This window comes from Prinia subflava, chromosome 11 (assembly GCF_021018805.1).
Source record: "Prinia subflava isolate CZ2003 ecotype Zambia chromosome 11, Cam_Psub_1.2, whole genome shotgun sequence".
Classification (NCBI taxonomy): Eukaryota; Metazoa; Chordata; class Aves; order Passeriformes; family Cisticolidae; genus Prinia; species Prinia subflava.
This window is the reverse complement of record NC_086257.1, coordinates 17,124,293-17,142,149: the sequence shown is the minus strand read 5'-3', so window position 1 is coordinate 17,142,149 and position 17,857 is coordinate 17,124,293. Positions and strand designations below refer to the sequence as shown.

At 62.6% G+C, this 17,857-nt stretch overlaps 3 protein-coding genes across 3 annotated transcripts; 2 read left to right on the top strand and 1 right to left on the bottom strand.

The window, feature by feature from the left end:
• Window positions 1–88: 88 nt before the first annotated feature.
• On the top strand, window positions 89–3,515 carry LOC134556147 (mitochondrial ubiquitin ligase activator of nfkb 1-A-like). The gene is made up of 5 exons (XM_063408407.1): window positions 89–182; window positions 639–776; window positions 1,007–1,094; window positions 1,175–1,295; window positions 2,048–3,515. The coding sequence occupies exons 2-5, from the start codon at window positions 663–665 to the stop codon at window positions 2,745–2,747; spliced, it is 1,023 nt and encodes a 340-aa protein (XP_063264477.1). The 5' UTR covers window positions 89–182; window positions 639–662; the 3' UTR covers window positions 2,748–3,515.
• Window positions 3,516–8,767: 5,252 nt separating this feature from the next.
• Window positions 8,768–12,804, top strand: CAMK2N2 (calcium/calmodulin dependent protein kinase II inhibitor 2). The gene is made up of 2 exons (XM_063407995.1): window positions 8,768–9,044; window positions 11,488–12,804. The coding sequence occupies exons 1-2, from the start codon at window positions 8,876–8,878 to the stop codon at window positions 11,556–11,558; spliced, it is 240 nt and encodes a 79-aa protein (XP_063264065.1). The 5' UTR covers window positions 8,768–8,875; the 3' UTR covers window positions 11,559–12,804.
• Window positions 12,137–17,853, bottom strand: EEF1AKMT4 (EEF1A lysine methyltransferase 4). The gene is made up of 3 exons (XM_063407994.1): window positions 17,682–17,853; window positions 16,535–16,818; window positions 12,137–14,131 (listed from the first exon to the last, which is right to left on the bottom strand). Exons 1-3 carry the CDS (start codon window positions 17,851–17,853, stop codon window positions 13,829–13,831), a joined length of 759 nt encoding a protein of 252 aa, XP_063264064.1. The 3' UTR covers window positions 12,137–13,828.
• Window positions 17,854–17,857: the final 4 nt, after the last annotated feature.

Below are 17,857 nucleotides of genomic sequence, written 5' to 3'. Positions count from 1 at the left end.
GCTGGGAGTCGTGGTTCTGCCCGCGGACGACGCAGGGCATGACAGGAGCTGTAGTTCAGCGTGAGGCATGCTGGGAAGGGTAGTTCAGTCACGGCAGGCCCGCCGCCTCACCGCGAGGGCTGGACTACATTTCCCAACAGGAAGCGCGGTGGGGCCAGGGTCCGGGCCTGGGCGCCTCGGGGGTACGGGGGCACGGGGGCATCAGGGCCGGGCGCGGCGGCGGGGCCGGGCCGGGACCGAGCCGGAGGCTGGGCCGGGACAGATCAGGGGGTTGGACCTGGGTGGGAGCCTGGGCCAGGCTTCGGGCTGAGTCACGGGTGCTGGGCATTGGCCCGATCCCGGGTGCGGAACTGGGCCCCGACTGGGCCTGGGATGCAGAGTCGAGCCGGGTGCCGGGCATCTGTGGGTCCTGGAGGTGAATTACCACCGCTGGGGCCGTGGGCAGGCTTGGCCCCGGGGCGGCAGAGCGTGGGGACAGGGGCGGAGGAGCGTCCCTGCCTTGGGGTCAGGGGCAATGAAACAGCGCCGTCTTGGGGACAGGGATCCAGGGACACCCCTGCCTTCAGAACAGGGGCAGTGGGATGTCCCTGTCACGGGTGACACGGCCCCATTCCTCAGACAACATGCTCACCTTGTAGGCGTTGTCGCCCAAGCCTGGCGCCATGGACAAACCCATCACTCCAGGGGAGCTGCTGTGTCTGGGCTCCAGCATCGCCTTCTCTGGCCTCTTCTACTACCTGTACAGGAGGAAAGCCAGAGTCGTGGCACGCATACAGGTAGCCCTGTCTCCCAGATGCTCTTTCCTGCCCACTGTCCCTTCCACATTGCCCTCCACGCTTTGATTTGGGTGCACACACTGTTGCCTGCAGCCCGCTCCATCCTCTGGTGACTTCATGACACACAAAACTGAGCTGGCCACATCCTGCCAGAGATCTCCACAGAGCCCTTCTTGCCCTACTCGCTGCCTGTCCCTGCCCATGCTCACACTCACTCCATGTTCTTGCAGGAGGCCCCAAAGCTCCAGGTCGATGACAATTTGCCAGCCCTGGTGTCTGCAGCTGAGGGGAGGTGCCTGCCTTATGTTGCCCTGGAAGGTAAGGACACCCAGTGCCCCTGCACAAGGGACAAGGGCCAGGATGTCCTCTTTTGGCCATGACACATCTCTTGTCCTTAGGCATAGTGCTGCCAGCCCAGGCTGCACTGACCAGCCACTACCATGAGGGGCTGCAGGGTGTGATCCAGAAACTGGTGCTGAAGGAACATCGGCTGATCTGGAACAGCTTGGCCCGAAGCTGGTGAGTGATGAGAGGGGACTGTAGGAGAGGGCTTGCAGCAGTGAGTCCAGACCCCCATCATCTGGGGCATGTGAGAGGCAGAAAATAACTTGGTTAAAGACTTCAGTCCCTATGCTTAGCTCAGTACCGAGAGCTCAGAGTTTTTCTGTGTTGTGGCCAGCAGGAACAGTGCAGTGATCATTCCCTTGTACTTGGCACTGGTGAGGCCATACCTCGAGTCCTGTGTCCAGTTCTGGATCTCTCAACTCAGAAAGGCCATTGAGCTGCTGGAGCAAGCCCAGAGAAGGGCAGCAGAGCTGGTGAAGGGCTGGAGCACGTGTCTGATGAGAAGTTGCTGAGGGAGCTGGGGATGTTTAGCCTGGAGGAGACTCTGGGGTAGCCTTATTGCTCTCTACAACCCCCTGAAATGAGGTTGTAGCCAGCTGGGGATTGTCCTCCCAGGCAACCAGTGACAAGACAAGAGGAAATGGCCTCAAGCTGTGCCAGTGGAGGTTTCAGTTAGAGATTAGGAGGAACTTCCTCACATAGAGAATGATTAGACATTGGAATGAGCTGTTCAAGGACCAGGAGGCTCCACCACTAGGGAGGCAATGGAGTTGACATCTTTGGAGGTGTTTAAGACTGGACATAGCATTCAGTGCCACGGTCTAGTTGACAGGCTGCTACTCAGTCATAGGTTGAACATGATCATCTCAGAGGTCAACCTGACTTAATTCTGTGATTCTCCACACCCCAACCCTCTCCACCTGCAGGAGCGATAGCGAGCGGGTGCTCTCAGAGCAGGTCTACACCGTGCCCTTCCTGCTGGCCTCGCCAGGCCCTGAGGCAGTGACACAGGTGAGTGTGGACAGCCCGCTCCAAGCCGTCTGCCTGCCCCTGGAGGTGGTGTACGAGCGGTTCCAGCAGCCAACCCACAGCTTCCGCGACCTGCTGGGCCAGTACCTGATCGGGGAGAAGCCCAAGGGCATCCTGGAGACGGAGGAGATGCTGCGGGTGGGGGCCGGGCTGACAGGCCTCGGGGAGCTGTCCCTGCACCCCGACGGCTCCCTGCACCTCCAGCCGCCGGCCCAGGGAGGAGAGTTCTTCCTATGCCTGGGGGACTGGCAGACGGTGCTGTCGGAGCTGGAGTCGGCCAGCGGGCTCTGGAAGGGGGCAGCGTTGCTGTGTGCAGCAGCAGGGCTGGCTGTCCTCCTGCACGTCCTGTGCCGCGCCTACCGCCGCTACCGCCCCAAGGAGCAAGAGGAGGAGGACAAGGAGCAGGAAAGGGAGGGGGTCAGGGACCGGGCGCCCGAGGACTCCTGTGTGGTCTGCCTGTCTCGGCCCCGCGAGTGCGTCCTCCTGAGCTGTGGCCACATCTGCTGCTGCTTCCACTGCTTCCAAGCATTGCCCACCCGTATCTGCCCCATCTGCCGGGGTCCCATTCACCGCGTGGTGCCCCTCTACCAGGCCTGAGAGCCCCAGGGAGAGGTAGTGTGAACTGGGCCAAGCCTGGAGCCTGCAGAAATCTTGGCTGTCTCTTCATGTGCAGCTGTGCAATTCCTTTTGGGAGGGAGAGGTCCTGGTGTGCCCTTCAATCTGTTTTGGGGAGAGGGGCAGTTACAGCCTCCTCATCCTTTGTCTGCCAGAAAGACTCCCCTAAACATGAAGGCTTGGGGAAAATCTACACAATGCCTGAGCAGAGGAGCTGAGACCCCAACCCCACACCGGGGCACTACTTCAGCTGCCAGCTATTGGACTTGTGTCTCTTTCTGAGCCAGAAATTTCTCCACAGGATTTCTCCCTTGTGGTTTTTTTCCAGTGTGTGGATTTAGGGGGAGGATCATGAGGGCAAGACCAGGGCTGGTGCGTCACAGCAGGCACAGTGGAGTGGCAGAGACCCAAACCCCCCTGACCCACTGCAGTGATAGACCTTGGTGCCACCTTTGTCCTGCCACCCCAATCCATGTGCCTGCAGCCACTGCACAGATGACACTGGGGACACCCACGGGCTAGCAGTGATGAGTCCCTTTGCCAGCTGCTTTATCATCAAGATGGGGGCTATGTCCCTCTGTCACTCTCTGCAGGGAGAACAGCTTTAGGGTGCCACAGAGCCTGCCCTCATGTCCAGCCCCACTACACCTGGCTTTCCTGCTCACCTCCTGGACAGGACCGGGTGTGGGAATGACTTGCAGTGGTGTGTGGAGTGATAAAGCCAAGGAGCCGAGCTTGGCCTCACCTCTTCCTTTGCGCCGTTGAGCTGGGGGCTGGGTGGGTGCTGGGAGCCAAGGCTCTCCCCTTGGAGGGGTGGGCACCACTGCCTCCCCTCCTTCGTCATCCAAGGAGCTGGCCCAGGTTCACAATGGAGCTCAGGTGCATCTCCTCCAGATGCAGCCCTGGATGGGGGTGGCAGGACACACAGGACCGTTGCCAAGGTGATTGTGCTCCTCTGGTCTCCATGGCAACTGCTCCCCTGGACTGCTCCCCATCACTGCCTGGCTGCAGTTGCCCAGGCAACCCACGGGCTCTCCTGGCTCCTGCAGCTTTGGGGCACCCAGGGTTTGGGGGTGGGGGACAGTGCTGGCTGGCCGCTGTCAGCCAGGCAGCAGTGTTGGGATTGGAGGGGGATGATGTACCCCCTCCCCAGGGCAGTGGTCACAATTGCTGCCAGGCTGGGAGCTTGCTCGGGGCAAAGGTACCTTGGCAGGGTTGCCCCCAGGGCTCACAAGCAGACAGGAGGCCCCAGAGGACCCAATAAGGCCTCCTGGGATCCACATGCAATCTGGGGGTGGGGATGTGTGGGGGAGTTCTCTTCCTCCACCCCCCTTTTTCTCAGCACAGCCTCTTCCCTGGGCTGCGGAGTGAGCAGTGGGGCCCAGATTCCCCCCTCACCCCCCCAGCATCGGGCATCCCCCCCGCAGCAGGAGGGATTTCGGGAAGGAGATAAATACCAGATGGGAGAGGGCCGGGCTGCCAGGAACACACTCCCTGCATGCCAAGAGCTGCTGGCGGAGTGGGTGCGTGGGCCGGGGAGGGCGGGGGGTGCCCCTGCTCCTGGAGACTGCTCACCTCGTCCCCAGGGCTCAGCAGCCAGCCAAGGATGGGACAGTCAGAGAGGGGTCTGCACTCCCCCACTCCCCTTTGTCCCCAGAGGTGCCCAGGGCAGGGCACGGAGAGAGGCTGCCACCCCCCGTGCTGAGGCATAGCCTTACTCTAGCCCCACCCGGGTCTCTGCCCCTCCCAGGAGGCTGCCAGCCCAGCAGTGGCCTGGCCGCAGACCCAGCTGCCAGTCCTGCCTGGCATGGCTCCGGGCAGCAGCATGACTCACCCGTCAGCTCACCACCACCAGAGCCTGCCGTGCCAAACCCGCGGCACGGGCTGGCACAGGGGCTGGCACAGGGGCTGGCACAGGGGCTGCGCGGCCATGCTGCAGTGCCCGCATCCCCAGACAAACCTGCTGTGTGCCTCCCGTGGGTATTTGGTCGGGAGCAGGACAGTGGGGAGCTTACAGTGCCTTGGCTGGGCATGGCCCAGCTTCCTTCTGTATCACATAGGCCATGCATCCTGACAGCTGCCTCCTGTCACCCACAGGGTGCCCCTGTGTGCCAGCCCATGCCCATGGCCTCCACCCGCTCCCCCAGGGCCGCCAGCCCGCTCCGCCTGCCTCCCTGTCTGTTGTCATGGTGACCAGATATGTGGTGACAGGCGAGGATGGAGCCTCACACCCCAGCAGGGCTGTGTGCCCAGCAAGGTTGGCTTCCCCCCCCTTCCTGCTCTTCCCCTGTCACCCCTGGGTCTCGGCAGGGGACCCTCTGTGGAGCTCCTGCCCCAGTCAGCGTGCTGGGGCTGCTCCATCTGCTCACATGCCAGGATCGCAGCTGTGTCCCAGGCAGCTCATGTGAGGAATGGGGACAGCGCCATCCTCCTTCCACCTGCCCTGACAGGCACCCCTTTCTCAAAGCCAGGCTGTGCACAGAGACAGACAAACTCATCTCAGTAATGACAACCTGTATTTCTTCCCAGGGAGAGACACTGTCCCCTCCAGGGACAGCCTCATCTTCCCACAGCAGCAGCTGCAGGAACAGCAGAAGATGAGGAGCATGCCACTCTTGCACACTTGCCTTAGGCTCACCCACAGGACAGCTGCCAAGCAGGACACCTGTCCCCAACATCTCTGCACTATGGTGACAGTGTTCACCACAACCGTTGTCTCACAAAGCCATCCCCACTGCTTGTACCCAGCCCAGTGTGCGTCTCTGCTCCCCTAAAACACCTGGACCATGGCACAGGCAGCACACAAAGCAGCATCGTCTGAACTTTGGCTGCTGAGAGCCAGCAGCAACAGCCAGGGGTGGGCACATCCCCAACCTTACCAGTGACACAGTTCCTCGTGCTGGGATGGGGACTTAGGGAGAGCATCAGCGCCAACAGCAGGTGCTCAGTGAGGCCCCCAGTGGCTGCCACTGCTGTGAAACAGAAGTGCCATTTCACGTTTCTTGGCAGGGCTGGAAGCAACACAGATGGAGGCACCCGCACTGGCCTCCTGGCATGCCTTGGCAGCCCCAGCCCTGTGGCAGCAGCCCCGAGTGATAGCACTGCCTCCCAGACGTGCAGCAGAGAAAGCCCTGGGTCCTGTGGCTGATGCCTCCTGCCTCCTTTCATCTCCCTGACATCCAGTCACTGCCTGCCAGGCTACTGTCCCCATTCCTGCCAGGCACTGGATGGGAGTGCCTGGTGGTTCCCAGCTCCAGCTGCCCAGGGTCCCTGCAGAGCATGGGCAGGATGTGCTCCACCACAAGCCACTTGCACACACACAGGGTGATTTTCTGCCATAAAACCACTTGAACCATCACTGACTGCAGGAAAAGCCCCCACCTCCATCACAGCACCTGGACTAGGCACCCAAATTCCCACCAAGGGTACAGGGCTCAGGGGCAGGAGCTAGGGCATGGCAGAGACTGGTGGGCTCCCAGAGCATCACCCAAGTGTGGGCAATGCAGCACAACCTCTACTGCCAGCCTCCCTGCAGCTGGGAGTCTGATGCTGTGCCTCCTACCCAGCTCCATATCCACTGGGGGGGTATGGCTGGCCTCCAGCCCTCACATCATCCCTAAGGTGACCCACTCAGGGGCTGCTGCCCAGGTTTAGGGAGCCAGGCAGGAAGAACCACCTGCTTCCCACTCCCACAGCTCCTTCTTTCCGGTGGAGTTGGCTTTGTGTTGGACAAAAGGCTGCAAAGGAAGCAAGAAAGGAGATTACGTGGCTGCTAAAAGACGAGTAAGGAAGGTGGGATAAGAGCCAGTGGAAGGAGTGTGCTCATCTGGCTCACAAGAGGGGATGCTACATGCAATGGCAGGGGATGAGGGGGGTCTCTTATGCACCCCACTGCCAACCCACTCACATTCAGGTCCTTGGTACCTTCCCCTGGTATTCAGGGATGCATGACAAGCAGCACCCTTGGGGAACCAGAGACTAGAGCTGTCCCAAGGAGATGCAGAGCCCAGAACCACAGTGTTGCCCTGTTCCACCCACAGCCCAGCTGTGCTGGCACAAATCCAGCCCTTCTCCTTCCTGGGATGGGCAGACAGTCCTTCCCACACCTCACATCCCAGGCAGCCCTGCAGAGCTCCCCCCACCTCATAGCCAAGTCAAGTAGCTCCCGTGGGTATGAGGCTCTGTACAGATACAGGTGTGGGATATGCAAGGCCATTCCCAGGGTGACCCTTTTCCAGCCTCTCCCCAGCAGCCTGCCAGGCTGGGAACCCTCCTGGAGCGCTGCTCCGGTGCCACTCACATCCCACACAGCCCATCTGCTCCTCTTCTCGCTCACCCCCCACCCCGCCCGTGCCACGGTCTGCCTGTCCCTGCCCACGGGCAGTGGCACGTGGGCTCTGCAATGGGAAAAGCAGGCCACATCTCAGCGTGGGCCTCTTGCCTATTTTCCCAGGCACTTTTCACAGGAGCAGAAGCTTTCACATGCAAAAGTTCAAGCTGGTTCCCCAGCAAAGGCATGAATTGAAGCATTGCCTTGCCAGGAGAACAGGTACCACTGCCCCGACCTGGTTCTGGTAGGGGACAGCAGGGACCAGTATTCTGCAGATCCAGACACAAAGGTAAAAGCATTGCTGAGCCTTCCCAAAATAGAAGAACCTGTCTGCCCTCATGGACCAGCCCAGCTGATGCTCTTCTGCAGCAGCTTTCAACAGGATCTCAGACTATGGAGATGCTGGAACAGCAAGATGGACCACTAGGCTATCGGGAAAACCCCACTCTCACCCTCTCAAGATATTCTCATCGGGCTGTGGGCTGGCATGAATGAAGTGCCATTTCCATTCAGGGATGTGGCTTAGCTACAACCAAGGACCCCCACATGAGCAGCAGGACCTGGATGTAAGGGAATAGCAGGAATGGGACTGCTCCAAGACAGGATAGCCCTCTCCAACCAGCCGGAGCTACTGCTGCTGTCACCATCATTCCAAGATCAAGGGGTCATGGCTGTACCCAAGAAGCACCAACTTTATCCTAAGCTTTAACAGGCACCCAGCCACCCCAGGTGACCTGAATAGGGGAGGTCCTGGGTGAGGCTGCTCAGAACCACTAATGCCAATTAATGCAATCACTGCCCTGGCCGTGAACATTGTACGGGGAAAGATCCAGGGTAGGTCTGGGGTAGAGGTGTGTAAACAGCAGTGGGGGTCTGCAGGTACACTGGGATCACCCCTTGCTGCCCCATTTCAGTTCCCCATAGGGGATGGCCCTTCCCCTTTTCCACAGAGAACCCCCAGGGAAGGGCCAGTGGGACAAGGGGTGTTCCAGGGCACAGTCACCACGTGGCCACACTTTACAGACACCTGCAGAATTACACCTGTCCACCCCTGCATTCCTGCAAAGGTATGGAATGGGAGGATGTGTACAAACACATGCACACGTGGGGGCCAAGAGGGCTGGCAGTGGTTGAGGCAGGACTGGTGTGGCTCCAAGGGGTACAGCACCACACTGAGTGAGGCTACAAGAGTGGGTGCCTGGATGGGTGTTGGGCAAGAGACACAGGTGAGGGGCTGAGGAAGAGCCAGTGTGGGAGCTGGCCTGGAATTCTGAGGGTTGAGCTTTCTGGGCTGTGGGGTGCTGGGGGACAGGAACAGGGTGTTGAGCGTCTGTTTGGCATCACCTCTACGTGCCAGGGGAGGGCCCGGCTGTGTCTGGTGGTCCTCAGCTGTCTGACCCAGTAGCACCCGGCTGTGACAAGGGATCCCCTCTCCATAGGGGCACCCCCATGGTTGGGGGCACCCTCGAGTCGAGGCGACCGCCTAGGAAAGGCTTTTCCGGGGGGACCACCCTGCTCTGGGGCCGGGGCGGCGGTGTGGTAGGGTCCCCATCCTAAGCGGGCGGTCACCGGGCACCGGCCGTGGGGGTCCCCCGTCACTGTCCTGTCCGGGCCGGGCCGGGCCGCGGCGCTCCGGAGCCGCCCCCCGCCGGGGGGGTCCCCGCTCCCCCCGGATGCATGACTTCATCCTTCCGCCCGGGTTTCCTCCCCGCCGCCGCCGCCGCCGCCGCAGACCGGCTCCCGGCTCGGCGCGGCGCGGCTCGGCCCGCTCGGCCCCGCCATGTCGCAGGTGCTGCCCTACGGCGAGGACAAGGTGGGCCGCTACGGCGCCGAGCCCGAGGCGGGGGAGCTGCCCTTCAGCTGCCGCCTGCAGGACACCAACGCCTTCTTCGGGGGCAACCAGGGCAAGCGGCCCCCCAAGCTGGGACAGATCGGCCGCGCCAAGAGAGGTACCGCCGACCCCCGCCTCTGCCCCCCCGACCCCGCCTCAGCCCCGCGGCATCCCCGGGACCCCCGCATCTGCCCTTCAGCATCCCCGGGTTTGTTCCGGGACCCTCGGATCTGCCCTGCAACATCCCCGGCATCCCTGACCCTGGCTCCTGCATCCGCGGCGCTGCCCCACGGCATCCCCGAGACCCCCGGATCTGTCCTTTTATCCCCGGTGCTGACTCCTGCATCCCCGGCACTGCCCCGCAGCATCCTCAGAACCCCCGCATCTGTCCTGCGACGTCCCCGGCACTGTCTCCTGCATCCCTGACGTTGCCCCACGGCATCCCCGGGACCCCCGCATCTGTCCCTGCATTCCCGACTCTGCCCTGGAATCCCCGGCTCTGCCCTGGAATCCCCGGCTCTACCCTGCAGTATCCCCGGCTCTGCCCTGCAGCGTCCCCGGATCTGCCCTGCAGCATCCCTGGCACTGCCCCCCGGCATCCCCGGCACCTTCCCATAGCAACCTCAGGATCCACGATTCTGCCTTTGCTTCCCTGCCATTCCCGGCACTGGACAGTGAATTCCTGGCACCCTCAACATCCCCCCACGAGATCCCCAGATTCCCAATCCTGCATCTGTATTCCCAGTTCTGCCCCTGGCAACCCCTGTCTCTGCCCTGCAACATCCCCAGCACTGCCCCACAGCATTCCTGCGACTCCCGGCTCTGCCTTGCATCCTCAGAACTGTCCCCTGCCACTCCTGGCATTGCCCCCAGCATCCCCAGAATCTCTGTCTATGCCCTACATCAGCTCCAGCACTGTCCCCTGGCAACCCTGAGACTCCCCAGCTCTGTGACTGACACCCGCCCCCAAAACCACAGGCGCCCCCATTCCCTGTTGCAGACACCACGCTGTTCCCCAGTGCTGCCTGCAACAGCCCCCGCCTCATGCCGGGACTACCCCTGGGATTACCCTGCAGCATCCCTGGGGCTGCCCCTGGGACTATCCCCCAGCACCTCCACGAGTGCCCCTGGGACCCCTCGCACTGCTCCTCAGCACCCCTCGGACTGCCCCCCTCTCCTTCTGTATAAACAAGCCTTTATCCAAGGATAACCAGGAACAGCCCCCCTGGCCCCCTAAACCTCTCTCCTTTCACGTTTCTGCCTGCCGCAGAGACCACCAGCAGCCTCTGGTTGCTGATCAGCAAATCCCCCCCAGCACTTTCCTGTCCCCCAGGACTCCAGGAGCCTGTGTCCTGCCCCCCCGTACTTCATGCCTGCCGCAGAGACCCCAGCAGCATCTCCCCTGCTTCCATCAGGACCCAAATATCTGCCCCCCTCTCCTGCCTGCACCCTCATCTGTCACCACTGATCTTCCCCAACGCCTTGGGGACCCTTGAAAATGGCCCCTGCTTTCCCTGCAGCCCCCATCCCTCCTGCTTGGGGGTCCCCATAGGCAAACATCCCTCCTTAAGCTGCAGGGATGAGGAGGGGGGGGAGAGTTCCCCTCTAGCTCAAACACACCCCAGCCCCACAGGGGTGAGCGCTGCCTGCTCCACTGCCCCCTTTTGCGGTGGTGGAGGCTGGGTCTAGCAGCACCCCGGGGTGGTGGGGGTTGTTCTCCCTCAGTGGTGCTGGGGGGTCCATCTGCTCTCAGTGATTCTGGTGATGGGTGCCGAGTCTGGTTAATCCACCCCAGGAGGGCGATGCAGGGGGATTACTGACCACCCCAGTAGTGATATTGGGGTAGGGGTCTGCCCTCCACCCCCAGAGCGATGTTGATGGGGGTACCTGTCCAGCCAGTCATGGTGTGGGGTAGGGGGAAGGTGTGTGTGTGTAGCTCCCTGGTGATGCTGTTGGGGGTCTGTCCAGCCTCCCACCGCTGCTGCTGCTGCTGGGGAGGGGGCTGCCCAGCGGGTGGTGCTGAGGGGGTCTCTCTTGAAGGTGACATGACGGGGGGCTCTCCAGCCCCCCACGGTGATGCTGATGGGGGTTCCTGCAGCCCACCATGCTGGTGGGGGGCTGTCTGGCTCCCCCACCGGTGATGCCGATGGTGAGGGTGGGTGTCCTGCGCAGCGGGTGATGCTGATGGGGGTCTGGCTGCCACCCCCGCCGAGCAGGCGGTGCCCCCCCCGCTGGGTCATTACCCATTCCAGTCCTGTTGCTCTCATCAGCGCCTGCCGCAGAGAGGAGGGGGGGTCCTTCCTGGTCTATTCCTGCCCCCCCCTTCCCTAATCACCCATCCAGAGGCAGCCAGCTGGCTGCAGGGGACACGCTGCCCCTACCCAAGCCGGGCAGGGGGGCGATCCCCCAGCCTCCATCCCGACTGTACCCACCCGAACCCCCTTTGCCCGCTGCCCAGCCCCTGGGGGGCACAGCTGGAGCCCGAACGGGCTGAGGGCCGGGGTACAGGAGCAGAAGCTGTCGCGTCCCCTCGCCCACGCGCCCCCCGCCTGTCCCCGCAGTGGTGATCGAGGATGACCGGATAGACGAGGTGCTCAAGGGCATGACGGAGAAGTCGCCGCCGGGGGTGTAAGCCGGGACCCGCCGCCAGGACCCGCGGGCCGAGCCCCGCTCCAGCCCGCCGCCCCGCATGCTGGCTGGACCGCCGACGAGGAGGGGGAGGCCATGCCCGCCGCCCCCGGCCCCGGCCCGGGGGGGGGCCCTGCAGCCACCACCACCCCCCCCCGAGCCATGCACTTTACCCCTCCGCCTCCCCCGGGGCCGGGACAACCCGCCGAGCCCCCCGCCCTGGGCGAAGACCCCCGTCCCCGGGGAAGGGCTCCGGCCCCCTGCTCCGCGGCGCGTCCCCCCCATCCTCCTTGGCGGAGGGTCCCCGAATTCCGGGGAGACCCGGCCCCGTGAGCAGGGGGGGAGCGCTGCTGTCCAGAGACATTTTTTGCTCCATCGTTTTTTGCATGAGCTTGGTGGCCCGGGCGGCCGGCCCGGGGGCCGAGGGTCAGCCCCACCACTCCGGCACGCTTCTTTTTAAACAGAAACTCCTCATATTTGTATTTTTATATCCGAATCTTTGTTAAAAACGATCTGCTGACGTTGAGATGTCGAAGTAACTGCATCGAGAAAACAAACGAAAACAACCAACCAACCAACCAATCAACAAAAAAGGTTCATATTTTTTTCCATAAGAAAAAAAAGACAAAAAAAGAAGAAAAAAACGAGGGCAAAAATTAAAGGGGGGGCGAGAGTGATGGAGGGAGCATGAGGAAAGCCACAGGAGGGAGGGGAGCAGGGACCCCTGGCCCAACCCCCCCGCTGGCAGGCAGCAGGAGCACGGGAGGGTTTGGCAGCATCACCGCCGCTGCAGTTCCCTGCCGGCAGCACCGGGGCAGAGCCCACCGGGGCCAGCTGCAGGTGCCAGGGGGGTCCCGGCACCGCCCCTCGCTGAGGGTGGTGGGGTTCGGGGAGAACGGGGAGGGCAGGGACCGGCCTGAGTCGTTGTTTTTAATTTTGTACTTTAATTTAATTTTATTTTTTAAGAAGCTTCTCGGGGGGTTCTGATGTGCATGAGAAACTTGTCATCTTTTTCAATAACCTACGAGTGGCATTTATGGAGACAACGACGCAAAAAAAAAAAAACAAACAAAACCCACAACAAAAAAAAACCAAATAAAAAACTGAGAAAAAAAAGAAAAAAAAAAGAAAAAAAAAGATACTTGTGTCATGATGTTCTATGAATGATCCATTGTAAATTTAAATGCCATTTTTCACTGTACTGGTGAACAAAATGCAATGAATAAAATACATTCATGTACCCAGGTGAAGCCGGCAGCCTCCTGCTCTTTTCTGTCCATTCCTCGCGCCAGCTGGTTTTTGGGGTGCCTGTGGGATGGGGTGGCAAGGCCAGGGTGGGGGCTGACCCCAGAGCCCTTTGCTGGCTCCTGGTGCAGGGGGAGCCGCTGTCTGACCCACTTACACCTTCTGCCTGAAATAGCGGCCCAGCAACTTGCACCTCTGTGGTGTCACTGCCAGCCCGCCCAGGAGGAGCCCCCTTTGACCACCCCAGGGGGAGTTGGTGTCTAAAGAGCCTCTGGGGACACTGCCACACCAGCACACATGTGCAGGCAGTCCCACCAACACGAAGTGGCCCACCTATCACCCACCATGGCACACGTGTCACCGTGCTGCTGGCCCCAGGCACAGGGGGACACAGGCCAGGTGTGTGTGGCACATCGGGATTGTCACCACAGGCAGGAGTGGGGATGGATGGGGACAGAGGCAGATGTGCTGCCCTTCCTGCCCTGTGGCACCCCTGCCCCATGCTGGCACATTCCAGCCTGGACCCCCCACTACTTGGGTGGGGGTGACAAGGACATGGTGCCCTTGCACACCCCCACGGCCAGGGAGGCTGGGGCAGGGGTCCTGGTGCAGCATGGGGTGGGGAGGTGGAGCAGTGGGCCCTCCCAATCCCGCCCCCCATATCCAGTGCCAGCACCCCCATTCTGCCCTCAGCCCGGCTGCCTGTGCCAAGGGGAAGGGATGGGGGCCAGGGAGCAACTCCCTGCAAGATGGATGGGTGAAATTAAACCCGATTTGGTTTCATTACTGGCTGCAAAGCCTGGAGTCCTGGCTGCTCTCCAGCTCAGCAAGGAAAGGCCAGGGAGGGGGCACAGAATCACCGGAGCATCCTGTGCCCCCTGGAGGAGGCCAAGTATCGCCCTCTTTCCTCCCATTCCCCACATCACTGCACAGCTTGCAGGGGGATGCACTGCTTCCCTGTCTCCCACCTGTGAGGATGGAGCATGTTAAGGCTTTATTGGGTGGGGGGAGGTTGAAAAGGCCCCTGGGTCACAGCTGGATGGCAAGGAGATAGTCCTCGTCATCCTCTAGGGGGGCAGGAGGCGGTGGCGGGGCGGGGGGCAGGGGGGGCTGGTGCAGCCGGCGCCCCAGGGCCGCGTCCCGGGGGTCCAGGGGCTGCCCCTTGCGCATGACGTAGAGGAAGTAGTGGAAGGCGCCGGCGTCGCCGTCCCCGCAGGCAGCGTGGCGCAGGGACCAGCCAAAGGCCTCCTGGGCATAGTGGGGCTTGCGGAAGTGGGGCTGGGCGAAGGTGATGGAGATGAAGCAGCCCCCTGGGCGCAGTACCCGGCTCACCTGCGTCAGAAAAGGCCCCAGGATGGGGTGGGGGAACACAGTGAGGTTCACTACTTCGGCTCCGTTCTCAGGGACCCCATCACTATCTGCCAAAGACCCTCTCCCAGCCTTTCCCATCCCACCCCCAAATCTCTTGTCCTAACCTTGACCCCCCAAGAGACACCCCGGTTCTGACTTGTCCCCAGACCACCCACAGGGTGAGGCAATCAGGAGCAGGGGTCCCCATGCTCCACCTCTCCCTGCACCCCAAAATTCTTCATTCCCAGCCACAGGAGACAGCATGGAAACCCAACCCTAGCACGGGGAAAAGCTTCACCCTTCTGAGCACAGGGCTCCCCAACCACAGCATGGGACACCCATCTCACCCGCCCCTCCCCAGACCACCCACTACTACCCCAGCACCAACACCCAGAATCAGAGAGGCATGCGGGGGGTGTTTGATGGGAAAGGACTCAACCCTTTTAATCACCATTTTCTCCCTGCTGGAATTAAGCCCCGCTAACAGGATGGAAAAGAACATCAATTTTCCTGCTTGGCTTTATCCAATGTCAAAAGGCTTTTACGGCCAGCGCCCGCGTGCTCAGCATGCAAAGGCAGTGCTCGGGGCGGGCGGGCGTCCGGCCCCCTCCCTGCACCCTGCCCCAGGCGGGGACACCCCCGGGCCCCCCCGGCAAGGGCACAGTCACCGCTGCAGGGGACAGGGCTGGGGGCCAAGTGTGGGTTTTCCCGAGCTCTGGTTTAATCCTGCTGGGAAGCTCCAGCTGGGGAGCTGTGGCTGGGGCCAGCAGAGGGGACAGGCAGACTGTGTGTGTCCTCCCCTGCTGCGGCGGTGGCTTTTGAACCAAATCTTACTGGTTTTGGCCAGGAAAAGGGGAAGGCAGGTCCCTGCATCCCTCTCTGGGCACCCAGCTCAGTATCCCTGCTGCTAAGCAAATGTGCCCTGAGAAGACCCCACAGCTTCCCAACCCATGGGCGAGGAGGGGGGTCCCCGGCGGTGGGGGCAGGCAGGGATCTCCGGCTGGAACTGAGCAAGGCATCCCGCGTGTCCGCATCCCATCCCTCGTTAATAGAGCAATAATGGCCGTTGCTTAGAGACGAGAGCAGGAAACCTTCCCATCCGTCAGCTGGATCGGGGGGGCCAAGGGGGGCTGCCTCCCGCTCCAGCACCCGCCACACCCGCTGTCCCCAGATCGCTGGGACAGGGCGTCCCTGGGGTGTCCCTGCAGGCAGGGTGCACTACCACGTCCTTATATCCCCCCAGGGAGAGGAAGACAGAGGCTGTGAGCCCCCCAGTAAAGGGGGACGGCGGTGGGGAGGGAGGTACCACAGACAGATGCCTCTGAAGGGACCCCCCAAGCAGAGAGCAAGTGGGAACACCCAGCGAATCTCCCTGGGGATGAGGACAGCAGGGACCGGCTGCGGGTGGAAGCTGGTACCCAGCGATGCTGGGGGAGGGCAGGGATTGAGCAGAGGATTAAAAAGGGAAAAAAAAAAGGGAAAATTAAATCCCTGCCGTTTGGCAAAATGACAAGGACAGGCAGCAGCGCTGGCAAGGAGGGCAGGGCACGGATAGCGAGCACAGCCCCACTGCCCTGCCGGGGGTTGCACTCCCTCACAGGCTCAGCGAGGCAAGGGAGGATTGGGAGGGTTGTCAACAGCCATAAGGACCCTTCCAGCACCCCACGCCTGCACCCCAGGGTGCCAGGGAGGTGCAGCAATTAATTATCCTGGCAGTTATTCCCGCAGGGTGGGAGAGGCTGCCAGGATCCACACCCCCGCGCCAGGACAGGTTCAATCCGGTCCCGACGCCGCCAATTAACGGCCCCGAGGCATCACCCGTCCCCGTGGCAACGCCATGGCCCTGTCGATGCTGATGGGAGTCGCCATGGCAACACCAGACCAGATGATGGGGACCCCGGCGAAGGCGATCGAAGCTGGGGCGGGGGTTGTGGGGGGGCCAGAGTTCTCACAGCCCCACGGTCATCACCTTGCCCTGGGCAGGCAGGGCCACCTCGGTGTGTCCCCCTAGGTCCCCCACAGCCACCCACGCTAGGACGGGGCCCGTTTTTCCTGCCAACTCTTTGTATTTAGCATGCAAATAAAGACAGGGGTCATCCAGTGCCCTGGCAGAATCCGGGGACACATTCTGCTCCACCCACCTCCCTGGGGAGGAAATGATGGGGTGTAAGAGGGGGCAGTCTCCCACCCCCAGGAGGATTGGGAGCCCCCCAGCTGCCCTCCTGCAGCACAGCCGAGGGGGTAGCACCGGCTGGGAGGACAGAAACACCAGCTGGGACACCCACAGGAAAGCAAGGCGGTGAGGAGGCACCCTGCACCTTCCCCCACCCCAAATGGGACGGGGCCCACCCTCTGCACCTCTACCCAGGTCCCCGCACCCCATACCTCCGCCAGTACCCGGCGCATCGCAGCAGCTGCCTGGGGAGACACGTTCCAGGGGTCGGTTTCCTCCACCATGAGCACGTCGAGGGTGCCCTTCTCCAGCACCACGTCGAAGGAGGCGTCGGGGAAGGCGAGGGCGCGGATGTCCATGACGGCCCAGCGCAGGCCGGGGCAGCGGGCGTAGCGGGCGCGCATGGCCGCGATGCAGGCGGGGGAGAAGTCGATGCTGGTGACGTCGGTGTAGCCCAGCTCGTACAGGTCGTGGCTCAGGGCGCTGTTGCCACAGCCTGTGTGGGGCACAGCTCACACAGGGCTCAGGGTGCCCCTGGGGGTGCTGGCACCCCAGCTCTGTGCCTGTGGCCCAGGGGAGGGTGCGGGTGGGCTGGGGCTGCTGGAGAGGGGTAGGTCATCGCTTTGATGCCAGTTAGTGAGTGTTGGGCTGGTCATTAATTACCCCTGTCCTGCGAGGTGGGTGCTGTGGGCTCCTGTCATGGGGCAGCCCTGCACACCTGATCCCCTCGCCTTGGGGTGGGATGTGTGGGGAGGCTGGAGGCAGCAAAGATGCAGGGGGAGTCCCCAGTTATCCCTCCCGCAGTGCTGTGGGGCAGGAGCCGGCCGTAGTCCCCAAGAGCCTGCTGGATAACTCCAGTGGGAAATTAGGGAACTTCGGCAGCGGGTTTAACCGGGTGCGATGGGGAGAGGAATGGAAGAATGGTGTCTCAACAGGACACAGGAAGACACGGAGAGAGCCCCGTCAGCAAGCCCTCCCCTCGGAGCCGCTCCACCGGGGCTCGACCGCTCACCGGGGGGGGCCGAGGGGGATCCCGGGGAGGGGGGCGGATTTGGGGGCTATTAAGCGCAGCTGGCAGCGGCTGATCCGCTAACAGGATCGGTGATTACACCCGCTTAATCCCGCCGGCCCGGCGGCGGATCAACCCGCAGGTGGGATTACCGGGCGGTTACACCCGCCCCGCTGCAGGCCAGCACCCCCGGCACTGGGGCCACCCCGCCGCGCCGGGCTGGGCGCAGCTCCCGGTACCGGCCCGGTGCCACACCGCCCCCTGGCGGCTACCGCCAGCGCATCCACCGGCGGGACCCCGAGCCCCGCCCGCCCGCCCTCCACCGGGCACGCCGGGCACGGGGCACGTACCGAGGACGAGGATGCGGTCACCGGGGCGCAGCTCGGGCTCCAGCTGCGGGAGAAACCGAGAGAGCCCCCCCAGCCACTCGCGGGTCTGGGCGCCCTCCCGCCGGTACAGCGCGTCCCAGAACCGGCGCCGCCCGTACCGGGGCGGGGCGGCGGGCGCGCGCCGCTGCTCCATGCGC

Bases quoted from the DNA above. Each gene is read 5' to 3' on its own strand.
- LOC134556147 (XM_063408407.1), top strand. From the start codon at position 663: ATGGACAAACCCATCACTCCAGGGGAGCTGCTGTGTCTGGGCTCCAGC. The intron at 777-1,006 runs GTAGCCCTGTCT...ATGTTCTTGCAG, and splicing joins GAGTCGTGGCACGCATACAG to GAGGCCCCAAAGCTCCAGGT. The intron at 1,296-2,047 runs GTGAGTGATGAG...CTCCACCTGCAG, and splicing joins AACAGCTTGGCCCGAAGCTG to GAGCGATAGCGAGCGGGTGC.
- EEF1AKMT4 (XM_063407994.1), bottom strand. From the start codon at position 17,853: ATGGAGCAGCGGCGCGCGCCCGCCGCCCCGCCCCGGTACGGGCGGCGC. The intron at 16,819-17,681 runs GTACGTGCCCCG...TGCCCCACACAG, and splicing joins TGACCGCATCCTCGTCCTCG to GCTGTGGCAACAGCGCCCTG. The intron at 14,132-16,534 runs GTATGGGGTGCG...TTTCTGACGCAG, and splicing joins TGCGCCGGGTACTGGCGGAG to GTGAGCCGGGTACTGCGCCC.
- CAMK2N2 (XM_063407995.1), top strand. From the start codon at position 8,876: ATGTCGCAGGTGCTGCCCTACGGCGAGGACAAGGTGGGCCGCTACGGC. The intron at 9,045-11,487 runs GTACCGCCGACC...CTGTCCCCGCAG, and splicing joins GATCGGCCGCGCCAAGAGAG to TGGTGATCGAGGATGACCGG.